Below are 22488 nucleotides of genomic sequence, written 5' to 3'. Positions count from 1 at the left end.
ATGTGTTTTTCCTTGGCAGTCTGGAGAAACCGCTCTTCATGTTGCTGCCAGGTATGGGAATGTAGATGTGGTCCAGTACCTCTGCAGTATTCAAGCCAATCCAAATGTGCGAGACAAGGTTTGTGTGACTTGATTTTAACACCATCTTGGCTTTCACACCGTCCCTGAGAATATAATGCTGTGCATGCTCTAGTGTCGGCTTTCTTTTCTGCTTTTGAAATGTTAACTGTCGAGTCACTAGAAATGTACTTGATTGGTATTTTCCAGATTCAATTAAACAGTGTGAAGCAGTGCTTCAACTGTGTTAATATCTTAAGTCATAAAAGACAGCAGGTTTCTATTCACTTTATCGTTTAGTTAAACCTAAAATGGACTTTTTCTACAGGAGCAGGAAACTCCCTTACATTGTGCAGCCTGGCATGGTTATTATCCCGTTGCCAAAGTTCTCTGTGAAGCTGGTTGCGATGTCAATGTTAAGAATAAAGAAGGGGAGACTCCTCTTCTGACTGCCTCATCCAGAGGATACCGAGATATTGTTGAGTGCCTGCTGGAGCATGGTGCTGATCTGGATTCCACAGACAAGGTGAGATAGCACTGAGATGATGTCATTAATGTTTGCCAGAGAAACCTTTTTTATATACTCTTAGCAGAGACTTCTTGAGTCAAACACAACTTTAACAGTTCCGATCGTTATGTAGAAAGACATTAATTAATACAATTTAAGGCCACTTAGGCATGTGGTTAAATTTTTTTTTCACGAATGAAAGCTACTTGAAAATGAAAAGCAGTTTAGCCTTGTCTTTCCTTAAAATATTCGTGTCACAGATGGCAATGTAGTATACCTGCTAATGTGCAATTTATTGTCCAGTTGTACAAATACTTAACCACTTCACTGTAATTAATTTTTTTGTTTTGTGAAATGTAAGATTTCTACTATAGATTTTGAACTCATGAACCTCTTGCTATATTAAAAGCAATGAAAAAAGTGAATTCAGTATTATTATCATAGAAAGAAGCCAGTTATGTCCAGCGTATCATGAAAACAGTGCGTCATGGCATCAATTTCTTTAAAACTGCATGAGCACCTGCTAGCTATGGAGTCAAGTCCTAGTATGAATGAATCAAGGTTCTGGTAAAACACACTGATGGATATCAGAATGTATGGTACAGATGTGCAGAATGATATGCTAATTTAACAGCTCCAAGTGAGATAGTCTGGGCTGGAGTGCCATACAAGTGGAATCACTATAGAACTCTACTTGTAGCTACTTATAGGAAAATAGTACTGCATAGCACTATATTGGTTGATACCTAGGTCTTCAGTTCCTTCCCTTCTTGCGGGTTTATCCTTGTGCGCAAACATTCCAAGAGAATAGCACACATTTTCAGTCTGCTCCTATAAGAACATTATTCTTAGTAGGGAAGATAACCCACTGACCATTTATTGGATGAGCTAGGATGATATACTGTAGCATCTAGAGCTCAGAGACCGGTAAACAGGCACATATGATATAGATCTAGGGCTCTATGAGCTGAATGGGACAGAATCCCTCATGGCACCACCTGCAACCGGATGTGAAGCATCCAGCACTGATGTACAGCTGGTATTTTTTTCAGTGGCGGTCACACATGCTTCTGGCTGGTGACTTTCATGCTAGATCGCCTGTGGACCAACCCTGTTGTTCACAAATGTTCATCGGCATACTGAATTCTGAATTTTCTCCATAGACCTACACATTCAATACAAATTGCACCTGCCACATAAATGATTGAAACTCATATGAAAATTCATTTCATTACATGAGGTTCACCGTTTGAGCGTTTACCTTCTGTCTGGCAAACTTTCTGTGTGGCAAACAAAGTGCTGACTCTCATGGGTATAATCCTAGGGCTGTGACACAGTGCCTCAGGGCTACTGCTGTGTGACAGTTTCAAGTATTGGGGTGTGTCCTTTCTTTCCTCATCTCTTTTGTTTTGTATTATCCACACCTCATATCATAACACTTATAGTGTGTTAATTGATGTGTACCCAGATAATGTGATTTATACGCTGTATTAATTTGATTAAGAAAACTAGAGCACCTTTATTAGAAAAAGAAAAGGCGCAGAGACCCAAGAAATACTTTCTTACCTTATTCCATGCTTTCAGCTGGAACAAAAAAGATCTGGAGTTTGGCAGTACTTCAAATACAATAAACAACAGGAAGAGCTATTGTAAAACATTATTGAACATAAAGAAAAAGAATGTGCCTGCATTATGAGTTAAAAAAGGCAATAAATTTGTAGCTCCATATGAATAAACAGATCCTTGACACGATGGCACTAATAAAAACGTTTTGTTTTACATTACAGCTAGTCATGAAAGTAAGTAGAAAACTAAGCAAGAATAATTAAACATTATTCATTCTAATATATTTTGCAACTTGTGTGTTAGAAAATTACCTGTTTTATGTCTTGGCTACTGATTAATTTGTAAGAAGTACGTTACTCTTTTAAAATGTGAGAGTTGGTCATACACATTGTATGTGCTGTATATGAGTATTTATTATTTATCCTATAATTGCACAAATATTTTTTTGTATTTGATATTTAACCTCTCTGGGGATCAATATACTTCAGAATATAAAACAAAGACTTGTAATTTTTTATAGAATCTTATCAGATGTGTGAAATATTTTCTTAGAGTATCAGTTAAGGTTCCTAATCGGTTTTACGCACTTGTTCCTTGCTCAGCGTGGTAATTGAAAAGTTGCTACACAATTATATGCCAGACAAAATAACAGTCATCATTGTAAATTAAAGAAAGGCTAAACAAAATGTCCTTAATATTCAAAGATTAAAAAGAAACTAAAGAATTCATTCATTTTAATCTAAAAATGAATCAAACTGAAACCTTTATGCATTTTATTATATATATTCAAATTAAACTGCTTAAATGTTAAAACTCATTTTTATTTTTAATAGGTTTGACTTTTAGTCAACTAAAAATAATTATATTAAAAATGTATTCAACTAGATAAAATGTGTGACTAAAATGTGACTATGACTATTAAACATTTTAATCAACATGGCTAAGACCAAGTAAATCAAAAACTGGTGACTAAATTAACGCTGCATCTTCCTGATAGTAACTTTTATTAGTTACTAATAGTAACTGCATTTGTCGCAGTTCTAAGCGATAAATTCCATTCAATTTGCGGCATATTTTGGCATTGATAATAAAGCTCATGCTTGGTTTTGTTTTAGGATGGGCATATAGCGCTGCACCTAGCAGTGCGAAGGTGTCAGATTGACGTGGTGAAGTGCCTCATCAGTCATGGCTGCTATGTGGATGTACAGGACCGCCATGGAAACACTCCACTGCATATTGCCTGCAAGGACGGCAATGTCCCCATTCTGCTGTCTCTTTGTGATGCAAAGTGTAGCCTGGATATTCCAAATAAAGTAAGTAGAGAAAAGATTATTTTGCATACATGTACAGTAGTAGTCTACCGTTAGTATTTCCACTATAACCTCTCTTTCTATTTTGTGTTCTTGAATTTAATGGCTGAGAGGAACAGCTCTTCATGCTCTTTAAAACACAGATTCCATTATGCCAGAGGGCTGTGTGAACCTAAGCTGATCTTTTGAGAAATGAGTCTACTTCTGCAAGTAAAGAATCTTAGGCACATCTGGAATTAGTATCTTTTAAAGAAAAATACTTTTCTGTGATGACATTTATCCTTTATGATTGCATAATTTCCCAAATGATTAGCTATTATAGCGACAGCTTCAACCTGGTATGGTAAAAGATGAAAGAATGTAAAGTATTAATATCTCCTATGCTTTTTATAATTATTTTATTCTGATTAATTAGTCTGTTTCACAATATTAATCTGTATTTAATTCTTACAGTATGGAAGAACCCCACTGCATTTAGCAGCTAACAATGGATGCCTTGATGCTGTTCGCTACCTCTGTGTTGCTGGTGCTAACATAGATGCTGTCACCAATGTAAGTGTTAGCTAAAAACAGAAACAAAAATTAATCCATTTTAATGGAATATGTAATTTAAAAAAAAATAAATTTAACCTTCTCAACCTCCTTTTTATTTCATATAATCGTTTGTTTTTAAGTCTTTCCTTCTTAATCTGACCACCTGCTTAAACTAAGATTTTTATTTTATGTAGGATAGGTAATAATTAAGACCTACAGTAATAGTTTAAACAGTAGTGTACTAACATGCAGTAGTTTAGTTCCCTCTTCTAAAATTGTGATCAAAACTTACTTTTACTTATCAGAATTTAGTTTTGAGATTGTTTTAAATTTAAATCTTTAAATTAGACAAAAGATTGTACAGGTCATCAGTAGAGAATCAAACAGAATTTCTCAAGAAAGGTGTAGTGTATATAGGAAAATGCAGATAACTCTTAAGTATTAGAAAATCTAAGGTATTGATCATTGATATTTCTGGAACGATGCAGCTATTTTTCAATTGTATAAATAGTATATTTTTGTAATTTATTTTATGAAAGTTTCATTGTTTCCTATTGTATGTTCTGTATTTCTTTATTTACCTTGAAGAAGTACAAAAAGGCAGAATTTCAGACTGTAAATCGATGCCCTTCTTGATACAGCTGAAGGACACAAGTAAGCTTACAAAAGATTGTTCTAGTCCTTTTCAACAAGGACTTCAATTGGACAAACTGCACTCTGTGATAGCGCTTGGAAAATCAGGAGTATCATTCAGGGACTTGGATTATGGTTGATTTTCACTGAATGAACAATAAACCTGAGGATTCTTTCACTGATTACCTCAAATCCAGTGCCTTCTGGATGAGTGCTATCAATAATAAAGTAATGTCCATGTGACACAGAGGGAATTAGCCATCTCATATCCATCGAAATGAAAGTAGCAGTGTACTTGTCAAAATTGAGAAACTGAGCACATATAGTAACACCACAGGGGATAGGTGGCAGTTTTTTTTTCCAATATACTATGTATTTCAAATAATACTGTAAGTGGTGTGCATGGGTCAAAAAGATGTTAAGACCAGAACGTTTTGTATACTAACATTGCAAACGTGTTTTTTTTCCTCATAAAGTCAGTCTCCTGTTTTGTAGTTTGTTGTGGAAGTATTTGCTAAGTAAAGAAGATTAATTCTAGGAGCAAGTCAGTCCATCTCCAAGCAGTATCCACTACTACTGTATGCCGTGGCTACTCAATATGAGCAGATGTTCTTTTTTTCATTACTGATTAAAAAGAAGAATACCCGCTGTCCCCATGTCCTTAACATAAAATTAAATAAATACAAGACATAGGTGCAACACAGGTAGTTAATGCTCTTAATGTGAGTACAAACCTTGTTTGTTCATTTAGAACATAGAGTATAAAGACCGTAGATAGAGTATCGAGTAGTTACACCCACTGTGCTTTAATTTCTGTAACATACTGTTTGAGAAACATTTGTTATGCCATCTACTAATTTGTGAGTGCTGTAATTTAAGCTACGTGGTCACATATTCTGTAAGTACCCATATGTTGTAGATATTGCTTCCCTCATTGACAAACTTATTACTGACTAATCCTGAATTTTACCTGAACCAATTTGTTTTGTTAGATGCTTTAATATTTCTTTAGTCCATAAGCAATTTGATATTTTAGGGCTGCTAAAAAATATTTGCAATTAGAAAGCACTTTGCTACTTTGAGCACAGAAGAGGAGGACCTAAGCAGTAAGTTGTCAGAATATTTTTTAATGCTGCTGCTGCTTCTTCCATGCTTCAGTACCCATTAATTGACTACAGAAAGCCCTAAGTAAAGTGATTGCATATTGAAATGAGGAGTCATTACAGTCAAGTTGAGCCTGCTTTGGTTTTCTCTTTTATTGATTTCCTGATTATTTTTCAAGTATGCATTTCTTCATATAAAGGTATCATATGTTGCTGTATGTTCTCATTTTTCTTTTCCCAAACTATAAATGTACTGTAACACTTATAGATGATATAACATGAAATAACAATTTTTGAGGCAGCTTTTTTTAATGTAATGTGGCTGGTAGAAGTTATTCAAAAAAGATGTCAATCCTGAGACCAGTTTGAGTTATTTATAAAAGTTAACTAATAACACTCTCACAGTAGTCAAGAAACACAAAGCAAGGTCACATGGTTTCTTTCAGTCTTTTGTGAATACTGTACTTTGGTGGTATAAGATAAAAAAGGAATGCCTTACATGGAATGCCTTAAGACAAAGATTGATTGAATTCAATTTCAAAGGGCTTTATTGGTGTGACCAATGAATGAGAAAAGCAGAAAACATTTAGCACAACATTTACAGTAAAAAAAAATATTATAAGATATTTATGGGAAAAAAACACAAAGTAATATATACTGTACAAACTACTATTCACAGTAAGAAAGATTGCTTAGAGCTCATCACATTTAACTTGGTTTGACTACCGTAAAGCACTCAGAAATAAACACGTTTTTAGAAGGGTAGGGCAGACTACTTTTACAAACTAATCTTCCACAGGTGAGCCTTCCCTCTACACAAATGCAAAAAAAAGTTTGTTCCGAAGCAAAAATGCATCCAAATAATCAGGCAAGAATGACAACCTCTGCTTGGTGGATTTTCGAAAGGAAATGTGAAATCACTATTCCTTGAATTTAGTCTTGTGCCCCTTCAGTAATTAATCGTTGATAGACTTTTGTTCATTAAGGAGGAATCCAGAGGTGAACATTGGTTGTAGGCTGCAGTTTACTCTCTTCTTCTTTTATTACATCTGTTTTTTTTCCTTTTTGTGTACCTCCCAGCTTGAGCTTGGTAAGTGATCCAACCATTGTGTCAGTATTCAAATTGGGCTGATAACTAGTTAGATACCACTGCAGCTATGCAAACACCTCAATACTCGTTTTATCTAGCCAATTCAGACACACTGGTGCCTGATAGGGCAAGTCACTTTCTAGGAGAAGAGACAGCAGTGAATAAGGGTTTTAAAGATGCAACAATATTATTTTTTTATTTAAAGAGGTAGAGACAGGATCCACAGTAACGGATAAAAATGGAAATCACAAATAAAGTGGTCTTCCGGCTAACTGCCTAGAAGTTGCCTTTGAAAGGCTGTAATCATTAGTTAATCAGTATTGCAGATGCTAATAACACTAATTTATTAATTCAGTCAAAGTGCCCTAGACATTTAGCAAAAAATAGCACTGTTGTTACACTGTTCTGACTGCACTGTATGTAGTGGGCTGTTACAACACAGCAAGAGCCCTTGTGACAGTTAATACATCTTCTATGTGATGATGATTATGATCAAACAGAGGGCTTTATTTTGTTATTATGTAGGCTCTTTTCACTTTTTAAGCTTTAAACACCTCCATGAAAACAAGTGATACCTATTGTTATAGCTTATCCTCCTGTCATACCGTCTCCAAGCTTGATAGCTTTATACATTTACATCAAAAGGCCCAGAACAATAATTGACATGTGATACGTTTCTAAATAGATCAATTGTCTTTTTAATAGGATGGAAAGACAGCAGAGGATCTTGCAAGAAATGAACAGCATGAACATATTGCAGTCTTGCTGGGGAGGCTTAAAAAGGTAATTAAGTGATTATTATAAGCTGTTTTGTCAGACTGCAAAAGACTCTTGCTCTTTTACTACCATTAATCAAGCTCAAGATGAACTTTTTCACTTCAAATGTATTTTTCTGTCAGGCTAAATCCTTAGAGAAGCAACTTTTGCAGGTTAACCTAATGCATAGATTAAAAAAGGTTTTGAATTGTCATAATTAATATATGATAAGTTTGTATTTAGTTGAACGCCTACTTTAATAATTCCACACTGCAACTGGTTATTGCAGGATGCACACAAAGGAAGCTTCATCCAGCAGCTCAGACCAACACAGAATCCACAACCCCGAATCAAGCTCAAACTCTTTGGGCATTCTGGCTCAGGAAAGACCACCCTGCTCGAGTCCCTCAGGTGCGGGATTTTAAGAAGCTTCTTCAGGAGACGCAGACCCAGGTTGTCCTCCACCAATTCCAGCAGGTTTCCTCCTTCCCCCATGTCCTCAAAGCCAACAGGTATGCTACAGCTCCCTATGAGTGAAGTACCGCTCATAGTTGCGTGACCTCCTTAATTATCCCACCTAGAAATGCTTTACCCGTTTATTTTTTCTGTCATATTTTAAGGAATCGAATGATGAAAAATCCATGTAGATTCACAGATTGCTTTAAATGTTCCCACCACTTTCTTGTTTTGTACCTGTACCAGTATCTGTCATTTAATCAACTTAGAAATTCAATTTGTTAAGGTTGTCAATTATGAAGGAAACAATGCAGGCTTGTTTAAAGAATTTGAAACAATTGGGGCAATTTATTGTGACAATTTATTTCAATTGTGACATGGAAATAGTTAGCAACCTCTATTTATCTCCAAATCTCTAAAATTGCACATCTGCACTGATTTCTCATTTCATTGATGAATGTCAACAAAATAAATAAACACTAAATGACTTTTTGTGAGGTGCACTGGAGTAATATAGTCCCAAAATACCACAGAAAGAACACACCTGCTATCTGTTTGAATTGGTCCATATACCAATTATCAGGCTGATTTTAATTATCATTCTCAATCAGTTGTCCAAAGTGAAATTTTAAGACATTTACCTTACATTTATCCTACTTACATGTGTATGTAAATTTGTTTGCAATTTAGTCATTTCAATTACCATAGTTTGAGGCAAATTTGTTTTCTTTTTCTTCTTTGTTCATGATACCAGCAGTCAATTCTAATGCTAGTCATTATCATATAACTGTGTAAATTGTGCAAACAACACCTGTGAATTGAAAATCTCATTGCAACAGAATGCCTGGAGTTGTCCTTCAAATTCCTGTTTGAATTCCCAGGCTATAATGATTAGCATGTCTGTCGTGGTAGTCTCCTGAGTGTTTCAAGACTGGCCGCATTTGTAAAACAATAATAATTCAGTTGAGGAACAAGTAAAGGTTAAGTCCAGGTACAGTATCATATATTTTCAGGTGCAGATTTTTAAAATAAATTATTCTTACAGAATTTGTTTTAAAATTCTGAAAAAAAATCTTGTCAAATACAGGTGTAGTCTAATGAACATTCAGCTTTTTCTGTAGTTTACAGTGATAACTTTAAATGGGTATTTTGAAAACATGAGAATTGACACAACAGATACAGCATAATACACTGAAGCAGAAAAAAAAATCCTTGTGGGGCCTTTTGTCCAATGATTTTACAAAAAGCTTATTCAAATAAAAATGAAACATGAGGCATGATTCAGTATATTTTTATTTTGTTAAATCACTAAGACAAGTGTTCCATTAAGCTGAATTCAAGGCTATAAGAGGTGGTTTGTTTTCAAAGAGAGAGTGCCATCTGCTGTGTGAAACTGTGTAATACAAGAGTATTACATTGCAAGAGTATTAATGCAAGAGTATTACATTTCTGTGCTGTTTACAAATTCTTAAAAACACCTGTTAATCCATATTGTGATTTCGATGGTCACAAAGTTAAATGGTTTACACCTTCTCAATGCTGCATCTTAACCTTTGAAAGAAAACAAATTCTAGTGAGATAAGGTTCTTGGACATTTTACACTGTACATTTCTGTTGACCAATGAGTCACTGTGGTTGTGCACAGTTTCAGTGAGCATTTCAAACCTCTACCCTGGCTGTGAAAACGTAAGTGTGAGAAGCCGCAGTATGATGTTTGAGCCCAGCCTGACCAAGGGAGTCCTGGAGGTCTTTTCCCCAATGCACAATTCCTCTGCTGCAGATGACCAGTCCACCAAAGCAATTGAAATACAGAATGCCAACATTAATGGTATGTATGTTATACTGCATTAGGGTTAAAATGGATATTGAGAAAGATCTTTTCTAGCAGTGCTTTGTAAAACAGAACTGGTCAAATCTGATAACATGCTTAGTATTTTAAAGCCAGATATCTCTGATTCTCAGTAGAGGTAAACGTTTTTAACTGCTTGCTCAGTCCCTTTTTTTAATTAAACTATTTGTATTAGTACATGTGGTTGCTGCTCAGTGAATTTAATGTTGCAGCCAAATTGAAAATTGCAGCTCAAGAGAATTGGAAAGATTGACTGTGGAAAAGATACAAAAATACATGTTTATGCTATGTATAGTTTTGTTAAAATGTATTTTGGGATTTTCTTTGTCTTTTAGGTGTGGGTGATTTCAACGTGTGGGAGTTCTCTGGCAATCCTGTATATTACTGCTCCTATGATTACTTTGCTGCAAATGACACCACGGCAGTTCACGTTATACTTTTCAGTTTGGAGGAACCCTACGAGACCCAGCTCAATCAAGTGACTTTCTGGCTTAACTTTCTCAAGTCCTTAATCCTGCCAGAAGAACCCATAGGTATGTTATTCTGCAGCAGTTGCCCATTGTGAGCACACAGCAGTGCAGCTTAGCCTATTTATCTTCATCACCATCAGTAGCCTTTGACTTCCTTTCCTTGTCTTGCATCCTCATGCCATCAGCTGCAGTGCCTGGAGGAGCTCTCCGGAATCAGGCACAATATTCCGGTTTGACTGGTCACACAAGCAGCTCCTTCGACTTCCCCCTTTTAAAAACACAGAATCGACTTTTACATTTTCTTTTGCTTTGGCTGAGCTGACACTAGAAACCCCTTTGCTTGGATTTTCATTCTGAATATAGCCTACATATACATTACACTTTGAGTGCGTTACGTATTTTCACCATGTTCACCCAACAGGCCTAGAATATAACGGATCAGGTAAAGAAGCAGGGAAATACAATTTCAGTTGAATTAAGGCAGAATATTTAGGGAGCTCAGATTGCACAAGAGCAGAGGAGAATTTATCATGCATAACTGAGTTAACAACTGTAGGATTTCAAAAACCTTCCATGGGATCTTCAGATCTCGGTTTAAAACCACCAGGTGGCAACTGCAAAAGTTAAAATGCTGCTTTCTTATTATTGTTTATTATTTACACTGTTTTCCATTTTCTCTCTCATTCTCTTTCTAATGTACTTTCATAATTTCAGCCAAGCTTCCATAACTTTCAGTTAGATGGTGGCTCATTATTGTGTAAGTATAGTGTAGCATAAAATGCATTCATACTTTTGTATAGCATGTATGAATGATACAAACGTATTTATTAGAATACTATCAGTAAGTACCACAGCTACTCTTATAATGACTTCAGTGCATTCTTTTAGGTTTGTGACCTTTAGAGTGTCTGACTTTTACTTATTGTTAACTGTCTACCATACAGCTTATAAAAATTTAAACTTGTGATTTTTCCATAATTGCAATCTTACAGGTTGAAATATTCTTGGTAATTCATTAAGTTGGTTTTCAATTGCTTATTTCTTGTTCATTCTACGTTGACTTATTTTTTAGCATTTGGTGGAAGGATAAAGAACCCACTGCGAGTTGTGCTTGTAGCCACACATGCTGATATTGTGAATTTACCTCGGGCCTTTGGAGGGGAGTTTGGGTATGACAAGGAATTGTCTTTGCTCAAAGAAGTCAGAACTAGGTAACCTGTCTTTCCTGTCTTCATTTAATTTAACCCAAAACACTATTGAAAATCTTTGTTGATCTTTTTTAACAGTAAAAATAAACCTGTTCCAGTATCTTGTTTCTAACCTCAAAGGTTGTTTTGCAACTCTGTAAAAGAAAAGATCTTATAATATGGTTGCCGACATCATTGATACATTGATCATTTGTGTTAAAAATGAAAAAGCACTTCCTTTTTTAACACAGGTGTACAATGCCTGTTATCCATGGGGGGATTGGCTCTCTCCATATTTGCAGTGCACTTAAATTTTCCAAGGGTACATATAGGTGGTACGGTATAGATGAGAACTTATTTACACGCACTTTGGATTTTATTTGAATGTTTACATCTGATTTCTTGTAGGTTTGGGAATGATCTGCAGATTTCTGAAAGGCTCTTTGTTCTAGATGCTGGTGCATCGAACTCTAAAGACATGAAGCTTCTTAGAAATCACCTGCAGGAGCTAAGAAATGTTATAATTTCTGTAAGTTACCTTGTTTTATTTGATAGGGTTTAGAGGAAGTAACAGTAATATGAAATGAGGACGAGAATCCTGCCTCAATGCCAAACAATTAATTTTTTATAGTATCAGAGTGTAACACAACACTTTCACTTATTATACAAGTCCTTTGAGTTGTATAATAATGTGGCTGTCAACTAGAATAACCGCAAATTATTTGATTCATTTACAATTCTTAAAAATGTAATTAAAACTGTACTTGAGGTATGATTCCCAGTAAAAATAGTATTGTATGCTTAAAGATATTTAAAATTCCATTTGTGGGAGAATGAGTGGTTAATGAAAAAGCTTCAGGAGTTTCATAGTCTTGGGGCATTGCAACAAAAGGGAAGATCTTTCTTTCCAGTACAAAGTACAAAGCAAGCCAGCATTAGCAGATATCACTCTGGGTGATAAGTGAGTAATGTAAAACGTGAATTGAACAATCAGGTGCCAAATCATTCAGGGATTTCGGAACAAGTGAACATTTTAAAATCAATTCTATAACTCACTGGTAGCCAATAGCGTGATACCACCAAAGTAGTAACGAATGTTCTTTTTTTTGTATGCAGCTGTTTTCTTCACAAACTAAATGTAATAAATGTGTATTATTTTCTCAGTATCATAAGTATTTCTTTGTGCCAATATTAGCAACACTATGCAGACAATTGGGCATTTAATAATGTGTTTAATGTATAGTTCAAAGCATTGTTTAAAATAAAATGTTTCTGCCAGATTCCTCACCTAATGCCCGCATCACACTACATGACTTTTCCTAGGATTTCAGTTGTAGCCTTCATTTACATAATTGTAAGAAAATCACAGTGAGTTGTAGAGAGTCACAGCGCACACCTGTTACCATCAGTTGTGTAGTGTAACACCCCCAGCAAGTCAGTCATAGCACTCTTAATAGCCCCTACAACTCTCTGCAACTCGCTATGATAAAATCAAGTCGTATTTCTTCAAGTCAGTATTACCATGGAAGAAAATCATTTTGTAAAGACTTTGATTAAACAATGGAAAGTTTGAAGTGGACCTGAAGCTACTTAGAACTAACCTGTCTAATGTTATACTTATTGAGAACGAATTCACAAGGGCTATAAAAAGCAGACAGAAATATTTGGGTTGACAGAGAATAGCAAGGACATTGTTTCACAAACTGCTGAACACACCCTTCCCAAATCTAGGTGGTACCGGATTTTGAGGAAGCAGAAGATTTCATCCATTTTACTATTACAATTTTTTTGTATCTATAATTGGAAATAATGAGTTATGAATTAAGGGCACAGTTAAAATAAATTATTGAAATCTCATCACTAATAACTAGTTTTAATAATTAATGGTTAATACTTAGTAGATGAGATAATAACAGCATCATGAATTTGTGGGGTATGTTGAAAAAGGAACACTGTGGTTTGTGCTTAGTTTTTTAAAGTTTTAAAGGAGAATAAGAACATTTTGTTATCCTTAAAGTAAGAGCTGCTTCAGAATGTCAGTGAACCTGTAACTTTGCATCTTTCCAATTATATTCCACTAGATGACTTGACCATATAATGAATGTGTTGGTAGACAAACTGTCTATAAAATTAAATTATGCATGTGAAGTTATTGGAGACTAGTCAGTAAGTGTTTTTGTATATGCTTTATATTTGAAAGTTTTTTTCACCACAATTGTTAGGGGAAAAGATTTTCAATATCAATTTAAGTGACAGTTCCATGATTTAACATTTACAAAAACTGTATTTTTCTTCACTAGTCATGTCCACCTATGACATTACTTTGTGAGAAAATCATTTCTACGTTGCCTGCGTGGAGAAAGATGAATGGGCCAAACCAGCTGATGTCCTGGCAACAGTTTGTTTTTGACATTCAAGAACAAATTAACCCCTTAATTAGTGAGGATGACTTGAGGGATTTGGCTCTCCAGTTACACAGCATGGGAGAAGTAAGTATAGCCCAGTTATGCAATGAAGAAGCCACAACTGGTGTATGTAACTAAAAAGACCTCTGCACATTGCACTTTCTCTATTACTCATACATAATGTAACAAAATTAACAAGACTGATTTATGTATAATTAGATATACATTCTTTATTATTTGCTTAGCAGACACACTTGTGTGTTGTATTGATCCATGATTGATCTTTGGCTCAGGCAGTAACCATGGAACAACCATGTCGTCACTGGAGGGCTCTAGTACAGTCATTTAGTGGTTTCTGAACCCCAGCTGCTGGTCATGTGCTTACAGGACCAGTCTGTAGCAGGAACATTGGGGTCCAATACACACTTTTTCTTTTTCAGGCTAAGTGTGACAAGCGATTGGCAGATCTGTGTCATCTGTAAACTGTAATCACTGTAAATGTGCACTGTCTAGGTGAAGTTTTCTGTGTGTACATATATAAGACATATATAAGATATGTAGAGCTATAGATTCAGGCACAGTGTTAAAGTTAAAAATGCAAGTTGCTTTAATTTCTTATGGAACAAAGTATAAAGATAGCAGGCAAGTCTAAAGAATAGGTTACATTTGGCCACTAGATGTCACTGGATGCTCATATAATCTACCACATAGCTCTTAGTTACATAGTTAACATTTTCTCTCTTCAGATGGGTTTATTGACTAACTATACATTCTTAATGCAGAATTTTTTCAGATATTTGTTTTCCTGACAATCCTACTTTTATGGAAATTCTGTTTTTGTGGGTCTCCAAAAATTGCAACACTTTTCAGTAAGATACTAGATATCTTCAGAACTCCAAAACACTGAAACACAGTTAAAACACATTTCTCACACGTTACACAAATCATTAAACCATTGAGACATTTTTTTTACAAATTTAAATGACATGGTTTATCGTAGAGACCATAATGATGTCAATTGTAGTCGTAGAAGACTAGAATTTACAAAATCTGTTTTCTACTAGCCCTGATGTAAAATGGCTGATTTCTCTTGTGCATTTCATGTTATAACAAAAATCAGATATTGATTTGTTGAGTTACTCCTGTTTAAAAGAAATATTTTCCTTAGTTTATATTTTAAATATTTCACAAGATTTATTCAGCTTGTTCCTCAGACTAATATAAATCTCAGCTTCAGCTTGACATTGCAAGTAATACACACAACAGGAGTTTATATTTTAGTTTAAGCAATACTATAGAATATAGAAAGACTATATTGACTATTTGAGTCAGATATAAATAAGATTAATATTCCTATAGCATTAGGAATCCCATTTAATTCAATTTATTTACATATTCTGTTAACTGGAAATGTTTATCGGTAGCAATGATAAGGAATGGAAAAATGTCTCTCTTGAACAAATGCAGTATTTGAGGTTCAGTTGTGTGAGAGAGAAAAATGAGAGAAAATCTTACACAATTGAGAAATTGCAGGAACAATTAGGAGTGGGTAAGGAACAGGATTAAAAATATAGTTCTTTATACTGTACCAGAAAAATGTCGTGTTCAGGAGTGTCCTTTGCAGATTGTTTGGCTACAGTGTCTAAGCGTGCCAGAGCTGACTTTATTTTGTGTGTTTTGTTGTCCTTCTATTATAAACAGCTCAACATCATGCAGAGTGAAACCATCCAGGACGTGGTTCTCCTGGATCCACGGTGGCTGTGTACCTGCGTGATAGGGAAGATCCTGTCTGTCGAGACTCCTAAAGCCATACACCACTACCGGGGGCGCTACAGAATAGAGGAGGTCCAGAGCCTGGTGTCCGAGAACGACGTAGACGAGCTGATCCAGATTCTCGATGCTATGGATATCTGCGCCAGGGATCTTACTAACCCAACGATGGTGGATATCCCCGCTCTCATTAAAACAAACGGCATGCACAGGTCTTGGACAGAGGAGGACGAGGAGGATGAAGTGCTGGTCTATGGAGGCGTGCGGATAGTTCCTGTTGAGCACCTTACCCCTTTCCCTTGTGGCATCTTCCACAAACTGCAGGTGAACCTGTGCAGGTGGAGCCACCAGCAAAAGCCCGAAGGAGACGACATCCGATTGTGGACAAATGGAGTCAAAATAGCACACGGCGGGGCTGAGGTCATGGTGTTGCTGGTGAACCATGGGCAAGGAATTGAAGTCCAGGTGAGAGGAATGGATCCTGAGAAGATAAAGTGTTACATGCTACTCGATTTGATATGTAGCATTATTGATAACTTAATGGCCACTACAGTGCCAGGACTCCTAACTGTGAAATACTACCTGAGTCCACAGCAACTTAGAGAACATCATGAGCCTATCATGGTCTATCAGCCTAGAGACTTTTTAAGGGCACAAACACAGAAGGAGGCTTCCCTTGCCAACACCATGGGAGGCTACAAAGAGAGTTTCAGCAGCATCCTGAGTTTTGGATGTGCTGAGGTATACCATCAGGGAAGCCTGGGAATGGATATACATATGTCTGACACAAGTCTACTGGTAAGAAGGAAGCTTAGTCGACTTTTGGATCCACCAGACTCAATGGGCAAAGACTGGTGTCTCTTAGCCATGAACCTTGGTCTGACGGACCTGGTTGCAAAATATAGCACACAAAATGGGACTCAGGAGGAGGACGTGTTTCATTCCAGTCCCACAGCTGTTCTCATACAGGAGTGGAGCACCAACCCTGAAAGCACAGTGGGGATTTTCATGGCAAAGCTGAGGGAACTGGGGCGCAGGGACGCAGCAGACTTTCTCTTAAAATCATCCACCGTGTTCAAAGTTAACCTGGATGTTAATGGTCAAGAGACATATGGAACAACTTGCAATGGGGGGACATCCTACAACTCGATTAGCTCAGTCATATCCCGATGAAATAAAGAAGGGTTTGGGAAATTAAGTGCAATCTGAACAGAGCCCTACCATAACCAGTTTTCTAATATTAAGCAGATGATTTATACCTTTGAAAACAGTCACAACAAAGAAAGGTAATTCAGATTTGTGAAACTAGTGTTTTTCTACATTGTTACCCTCCTTTTTTATTAAACGATTCTAAAGGTTTTTTTTTTGCCAAGCCAGAACAGTAGAAAAATAATTTAACAATCGTTTGTATTCTTAAAAGCACATGCATAATACTGCCATTTTGATATGACCATTCCATGAAAATGAAATGTGTGCACCCTATAGTGAGGTATCTTTTATCATTGGGTATTAATGTTTTTTATATGTAAAATAAATTACATGCTAAAAGCAGTATGAAATTAATTATATATAAATACCTGGCAGCGCTTATTGCTATATCATGTTTAAAAATATTTGAGTGCCTTTTCACAGGATGGTTTACTATTTATAGCTGATCATCTTTTTAAGTCAAAGCCCTCTACCTCCCTATTAGTCTAATGTTCACAGGCCTATCATAAAAGGGGTGCTTACCAAACTCTTTTCTCTAGACAACAGATGGCTCTGTTTCTACTCTTTTATTTGGAGATGGTACCTTTTTATGTACTGGTCGATTACCCTTTTAACATGTTTTAAAATAAAATTGACAGCAATTTTACCCTTATAAAGAAAAACAAACAGGGCAGTGTGGAATTGTGTTTAGGGCCCTGGTCCCATTAAAAGAGGTTTCTATATCCCTGATGCAGACACCAATGTTGTGTCTTCCAGCATGGTGCTTCTGTCCACCATTTGTTCTTCATATGGGTACCACTATTGCAATAGGCTAACCTGCAACAAGGTAACATCCCCTGTTAGGGGAGCCCTAGACCTTTAATTCACTTGCTTGAGGAAGACTTTTTCCCAATGTAAAAAAAATCACTATGGAAGTTTGTTTCTTTTTTTTAAGTTTCACTGCACTCTTTTTTTAGACACAGTGAGAGGGTATATCTGAAAGAAAAGGGAACAGGTTTATTTAAAACTTTGTACAGTGGTCTCTTTGCACAAGACTTTTGTTCTATTTATATGTTAAGTTCTTTAAGCATGTCTTGGAATGCCATGTTCTTAAAGCTTTCTTAAACTTTATAGCGTAGAAACCTTTTTATAATAAATTGTTTACCTAATGTGTTTGTTCCTGATTATTCTCCTACAATTCCAATCAGTTTTGTGTTTATGAGGAATATTATATTGTGCAGAAGGCAAATTTAGTTAGGCCTATGTTTCATAAAAATTGTAATGATTCATCAGATCAGAGTCATGTGTTTGAAGAACTGTTGATTCTAGCTCTCTTTCTCTGTTATACAACTCTTAGATTGGGAGCACTTAAGTCAAATCTGTTTCACCAGCAGAGTGAAGGGCTCACTGAACCCATGGATGGATGGATAAATGGAATTTCCTCCTATTTTCTAACCATTTTATCCAACAGGGTAAAGCCGGAGCCAATCCCAGGAAGCAACTCACGCAAGGCGGGATGCCAGTCCATTGCAGGGTACACACAGACACGGACACTTATACGAACACACTCACACCAGGGCCAATTTACCCAGAAGCCAGTTAACCTAGCAGCATGTCTTTGAATTGTGGAAGGGAACCCACGCAAACACGTGAACACCCCAAGTCTGGAATTATATCCAGGGCCCCAGTAAGGAGGAATTTGCTTGAGATGATACCAGTCATCCTTCAAGGACTGAATATGTTGTGAACTTGTACTGTACTGAATAGTTTCATAAGGTTAAAAACAAGCTGATCTGGCTAGTAAAAAAAAAAGACAGTTGGCTTCCTCATTGTGCAGAATCAACTCAGATTTAGATCATTTACAAAACCTTTTGGAAAATACTTTTGGAAACTCAACCTGAAAATATTATACCTATGTAAAATATGATAAAACTGAATAAAGTATATTGCTAAGCTTAAAATCAAAGTAAAAACATTACACAAATATTGTAGATAGACATTAGAAGTGCTTAACACAGAGTTGCTCTTACTGGTGGATTGATAATTAAAGATGGTGGACAGATATCTATAATAGCACAGTCAATATATGCTCAAGTCTGGTTAAACATTACTAATGTCTCAAATTGGGACAAACTAGAAACTGATCACCCACCAGAAATAAACGGTTCCCATAGGAATGGAAAATTATTAAATATAAGAACCATTGCAGAAGCATGAGTTGAAGTCACAATCTAAACAAGTATGCCAGTATGGATTTGTGATAAGAGTAAAATCTGAATTTATTGGCTTTGTATCAATATACAAAGTATTTGTTGTATGCCAATGTATTTATTGGCTTTGTACCAGGTGTATCAATTGGTTGTGACCATTTACAGTCCAAAGTCTCTGATGCCTTCATCTACGAGTCATTTGTTAAAGTTCTACATCCATTAACAAGAATGTAATTATTGTAATTCCTCTTGGACAGTTTGTGGCCGTCTATTTACTGGGCCTTATAATGTGTACAGATAGAAATCAGCTTACTCCTTCGAATTGTTTGCAAAACCAGGTTAAGAACAATGTTAGTATAATGATCTTGTCTGATAAATCAAATGGATATCATAACCATGACATACCACTACTCAAATCCTTTATCAGTTATTACAAGTTCATCACAATCTCTTATTACCCTGACATAGATTCTGTTCCTTGTTTCTTTGTGCTGGATGGTGTTCTGTATTGGCCAGATGATGACTAAATTTGAAAGGTGTGTTGTTTTTGATTATAGCTTTTCATGCATTTCTCAGATAACAAGCATGTTTATAGCTCATAAATCCCTATTGTAGTTTCCTGTTCTTCTGGATGCCATCCAAAGATGTTCCATGTGATCAAGTGGACTCTTACAGTTCTCATCTTTCAGAGGAAGTGTCATTTTACAGCTCTGCTGTGAACAACATGGGAGAAGAATGCCTCACCTTCAGTCCAAGATGATACAAAAACCACGGTTCCACATCACAGTCATTGAATTTTCAAGATTGTAGTCTGAAGCTTATAAGCAACCATCTCTGTGCTTAACATTTGCTGATATTTTTTAGTCATGTGAAATCATGATTGATTTAGCAATGTTCAATTAAACACGGGATACACAGAAAATCTCCTTTTAAATTCTTGAAGGAAATTCAATGAAGGTTATGAAACTAGAATTATGTTGTTTTAAAGTTAAATGTTGGCAGCAACCCCTCCCATTTAGCATATACATATCATCCTAGACTTTGTACTGTTAGTCAAAAATATCTTAAAGATACAAAATGCAGGCTCTGATTAGCGCAGACTTTAATTTGCACAGAAATCCCAATATACACACCTTATGCTTAATGGCAGCTTTCTGTGTGCTACAGGCTTTGTACTTAACACAGTGGAAACTTCTCATCGGGTATTGAGTTGGAAATTTGACTAGCAAATGACCACCTTTTTTTAATCCAAACCATCATGAGATAACCCTTGTTTGTTTTCACATTTTCAAATATATTGCATTTTATGTGCATTGGCTGCATCAAGGCAAGAACTCACTGACTGTTTTGGCTGTGGAGTCCTGCTAAGAAAACATGAAGACTGCACAGCTGAAACTTTTTACTTTTCAATGTTGAGTTCGTCTAGATGTTCAATTAAAATAATAGGCACTCTTGCCTTTTAGGTTTTACTTTACACAACATTCAGATGCCTTGTCAAAGATTTGTATCATACTTTAGCTCTATTTAAAAGTTGGTGATTCTCAACAATACCATTAAGGCAAATTCACACCGAAAGCGTTTCTGAAGCGTTTTTAGTCGTCTGTCTCGCGGAACAGATAAGCTTCCATTTTAACCAATGTTTCGATCCACACCAGCTCCGCCAGACGTGCGTCTCACGTCCTCTCCCTCCGTCTTCCAGCATTTTTTTACGCTCCGAGTATATTTTTTCCCCCAATTACGCGCGTGAGTCAAGCAAAAACCCCAAAATCCATTCAAATCAAACAACACTCACACGTTCTATACGTCCCTGTGAAGTATATAAGCACAATCTACAACAATAATATGAGCATGCTGGCACAGAGTACGTTGATACAGTGCAACCTTTCATTTTGTTGTCACAAGCACAATAACTAGCTGATGACACTGACACGGATAAAGTATTGTGGTTGTTTAGCCACAATAAACAGAGATGTGTCGTTTGTACAACCGCTCGTGTCGGGTTTTAATCAACTACACTGCGTTGCAATTACAGGTCGTCCAACTTCGGCTGTTTTCCCGAAATCGGAAGTTTTCTGTCGGAGTTGGTGTGGATTGGACGCATGGTCGCTTACACTGCGCTGACGTGATGCTTCTGGTGTGCATTTGGTGTTAGTCGCAAAAGTAACGTAGTGAGGAAGAAAGTGCACTTAATTTGATCTTTAGAGACAATATTCTCTTTTAAAAAGTGTTGTTAAGGGCACCTGTAAGTTTATTTGCAATTTAACTGAACTCCTACATCCTCTTTAAAAGGAAGGCGGTTTGTGTCATGTATCACGATTAATTTACAAATTGCAGGTAGTAGATTAAGAATTGATTAGAATTGGGACGAATGCTCAAAATTAGCGTAATTAGCACAGGAATCAGCATTAGGATTATCACCACAGCTCTTCTTGATTTAGATCGGTGATTTTGTAAAGTTAATACACTATGAAAATTTAGGATGATGCCAAAATACGTGTTTTATCAAATAGTGTAGCACCTGCAAAGGAAATTCTAAAAGACGTTTGACAAAATCTAAGACTTGGTAAACGTAAGACAAATGACATTTAATATAGACAAGTGCAAAGTATTGTAGCAAAATAATTAACTTTAAATATAAAATGGGAACTCTTGAGCATGAAGAAGCTACCTACTATATGAAAATGGCCAGATAATGTAAGGAAAGAATGAAAAAGGTCAACAGAAAGTCAGTATATAGTTTACTTATAGGTTCTATATCAAGGAATGTCAAAATTGTAAAAACCACCAGTAAGACTTCATATATAATATTTTGTAGAGTTTTGATAATGTTACAAAAAACAAAGTACATTTTCAAGCTAAGAGGAATGCCCAGCCACTGACTAAAGAACTTTTGTATTCTTAAATGGAAGAGACAAAAATGGTTGATGCAAGCATTTAGAATCCTTAAAGGCAGTGATGAAGTCAAGGAAATGCATTTAAAACTAAGAACCAGAAGCACTTTTTACACAAACATTTATGGAAGTCTGGATCAAGCCGGCCATCCCTGTTGTCAATGTCATCAGTTCTTTCAAGATACCTGCTGGACGAGTTCTAGCTAATTAGCTACTAAAAACTGAGCTACTGAAGGGACTGTATGTGCACATCAATTACATTTGCAAATGTTCTTCTTTAACAATAGTTTAAGGCTGATATGCACATTAGAGTGCAATGAGAAATATTGTGTAATATTACTTGTGTGTTGATTTTACTGCACTGAAATTAGTGAGATCAATGTCTATATTTATAATGTTGACTTCCAGTGTGCCTCACTGCCTACAGATAAAAAAAGATTAAAAACGCTTTGCATTTTATAACAAGCTGGATCTTTATTTCATCTTGTTGTGGAACAGGAAATGT

The 22488-nt window shown here is 36.0% G+C and overlaps 1 protein-coding gene across 4 annotated transcripts in view; it reads left to right on the top strand.

The window, feature by feature from the left end:
* The window catches only part of dapk1 (death-associated protein kinase 1), a 71262-nt gene extending 53211 nt beyond the window's left edge, over positions 1-18051 (top strand). For all 4 annotated transcript variants that reach the window (XM_088629054.1, XM_088629056.1, XM_088629058.1 and 1 more), the window contains exons 15-26: positions 20-118; positions 386-583; positions 3247-3444; positions 3895-3993; positions 7507-7584; positions 7847-8069; positions 9659-9841; positions 10198-10395; positions 11405-11543; positions 11928-12048; positions 13820-14008; positions 15626-18051. In XM_088629054.1, the coding sequence (XP_088485180.1) occupies positions 20-118; positions 386-583; positions 3247-3444; positions 3895-3993; positions 7507-7584; positions 7847-8069; positions 9659-9841; positions 10198-10395; positions 11405-11543; positions 11928-12048; positions 13820-14008; positions 15626-16867 (2967 nt within the window). In that variant the 3' untranslated portion in view covers positions 16868-18051. The remainder of the gene's footprint in view (positions 1-19; positions 119-385; positions 584-3246; positions 3445-3894; positions 3994-7506; positions 7585-7846; positions 8070-9658; positions 9842-10197; positions 10396-11404; positions 11544-11927; positions 12049-13819; positions 14009-15625) is intronic.
* Positions 18052-22488: the final 4437 nt, after the last annotated feature.

Source organism: Lepisosteus platostomus, chromosome 4 (assembly GCF_059453375.1).
Source record: "Lepisosteus platostomus isolate fLepPlt1 chromosome 4, fLepPlt1.hap1, whole genome shotgun sequence".
Lineage (NCBI taxonomy): Eukaryota > Metazoa > Chordata > Actinopteri > Semionotiformes > Lepisosteidae > Lepisosteus > Lepisosteus platostomus.
Note: the sequence above shows the minus strand (reverse complement) of the source record. Positions and strands in the feature narration are given on the sequence as shown.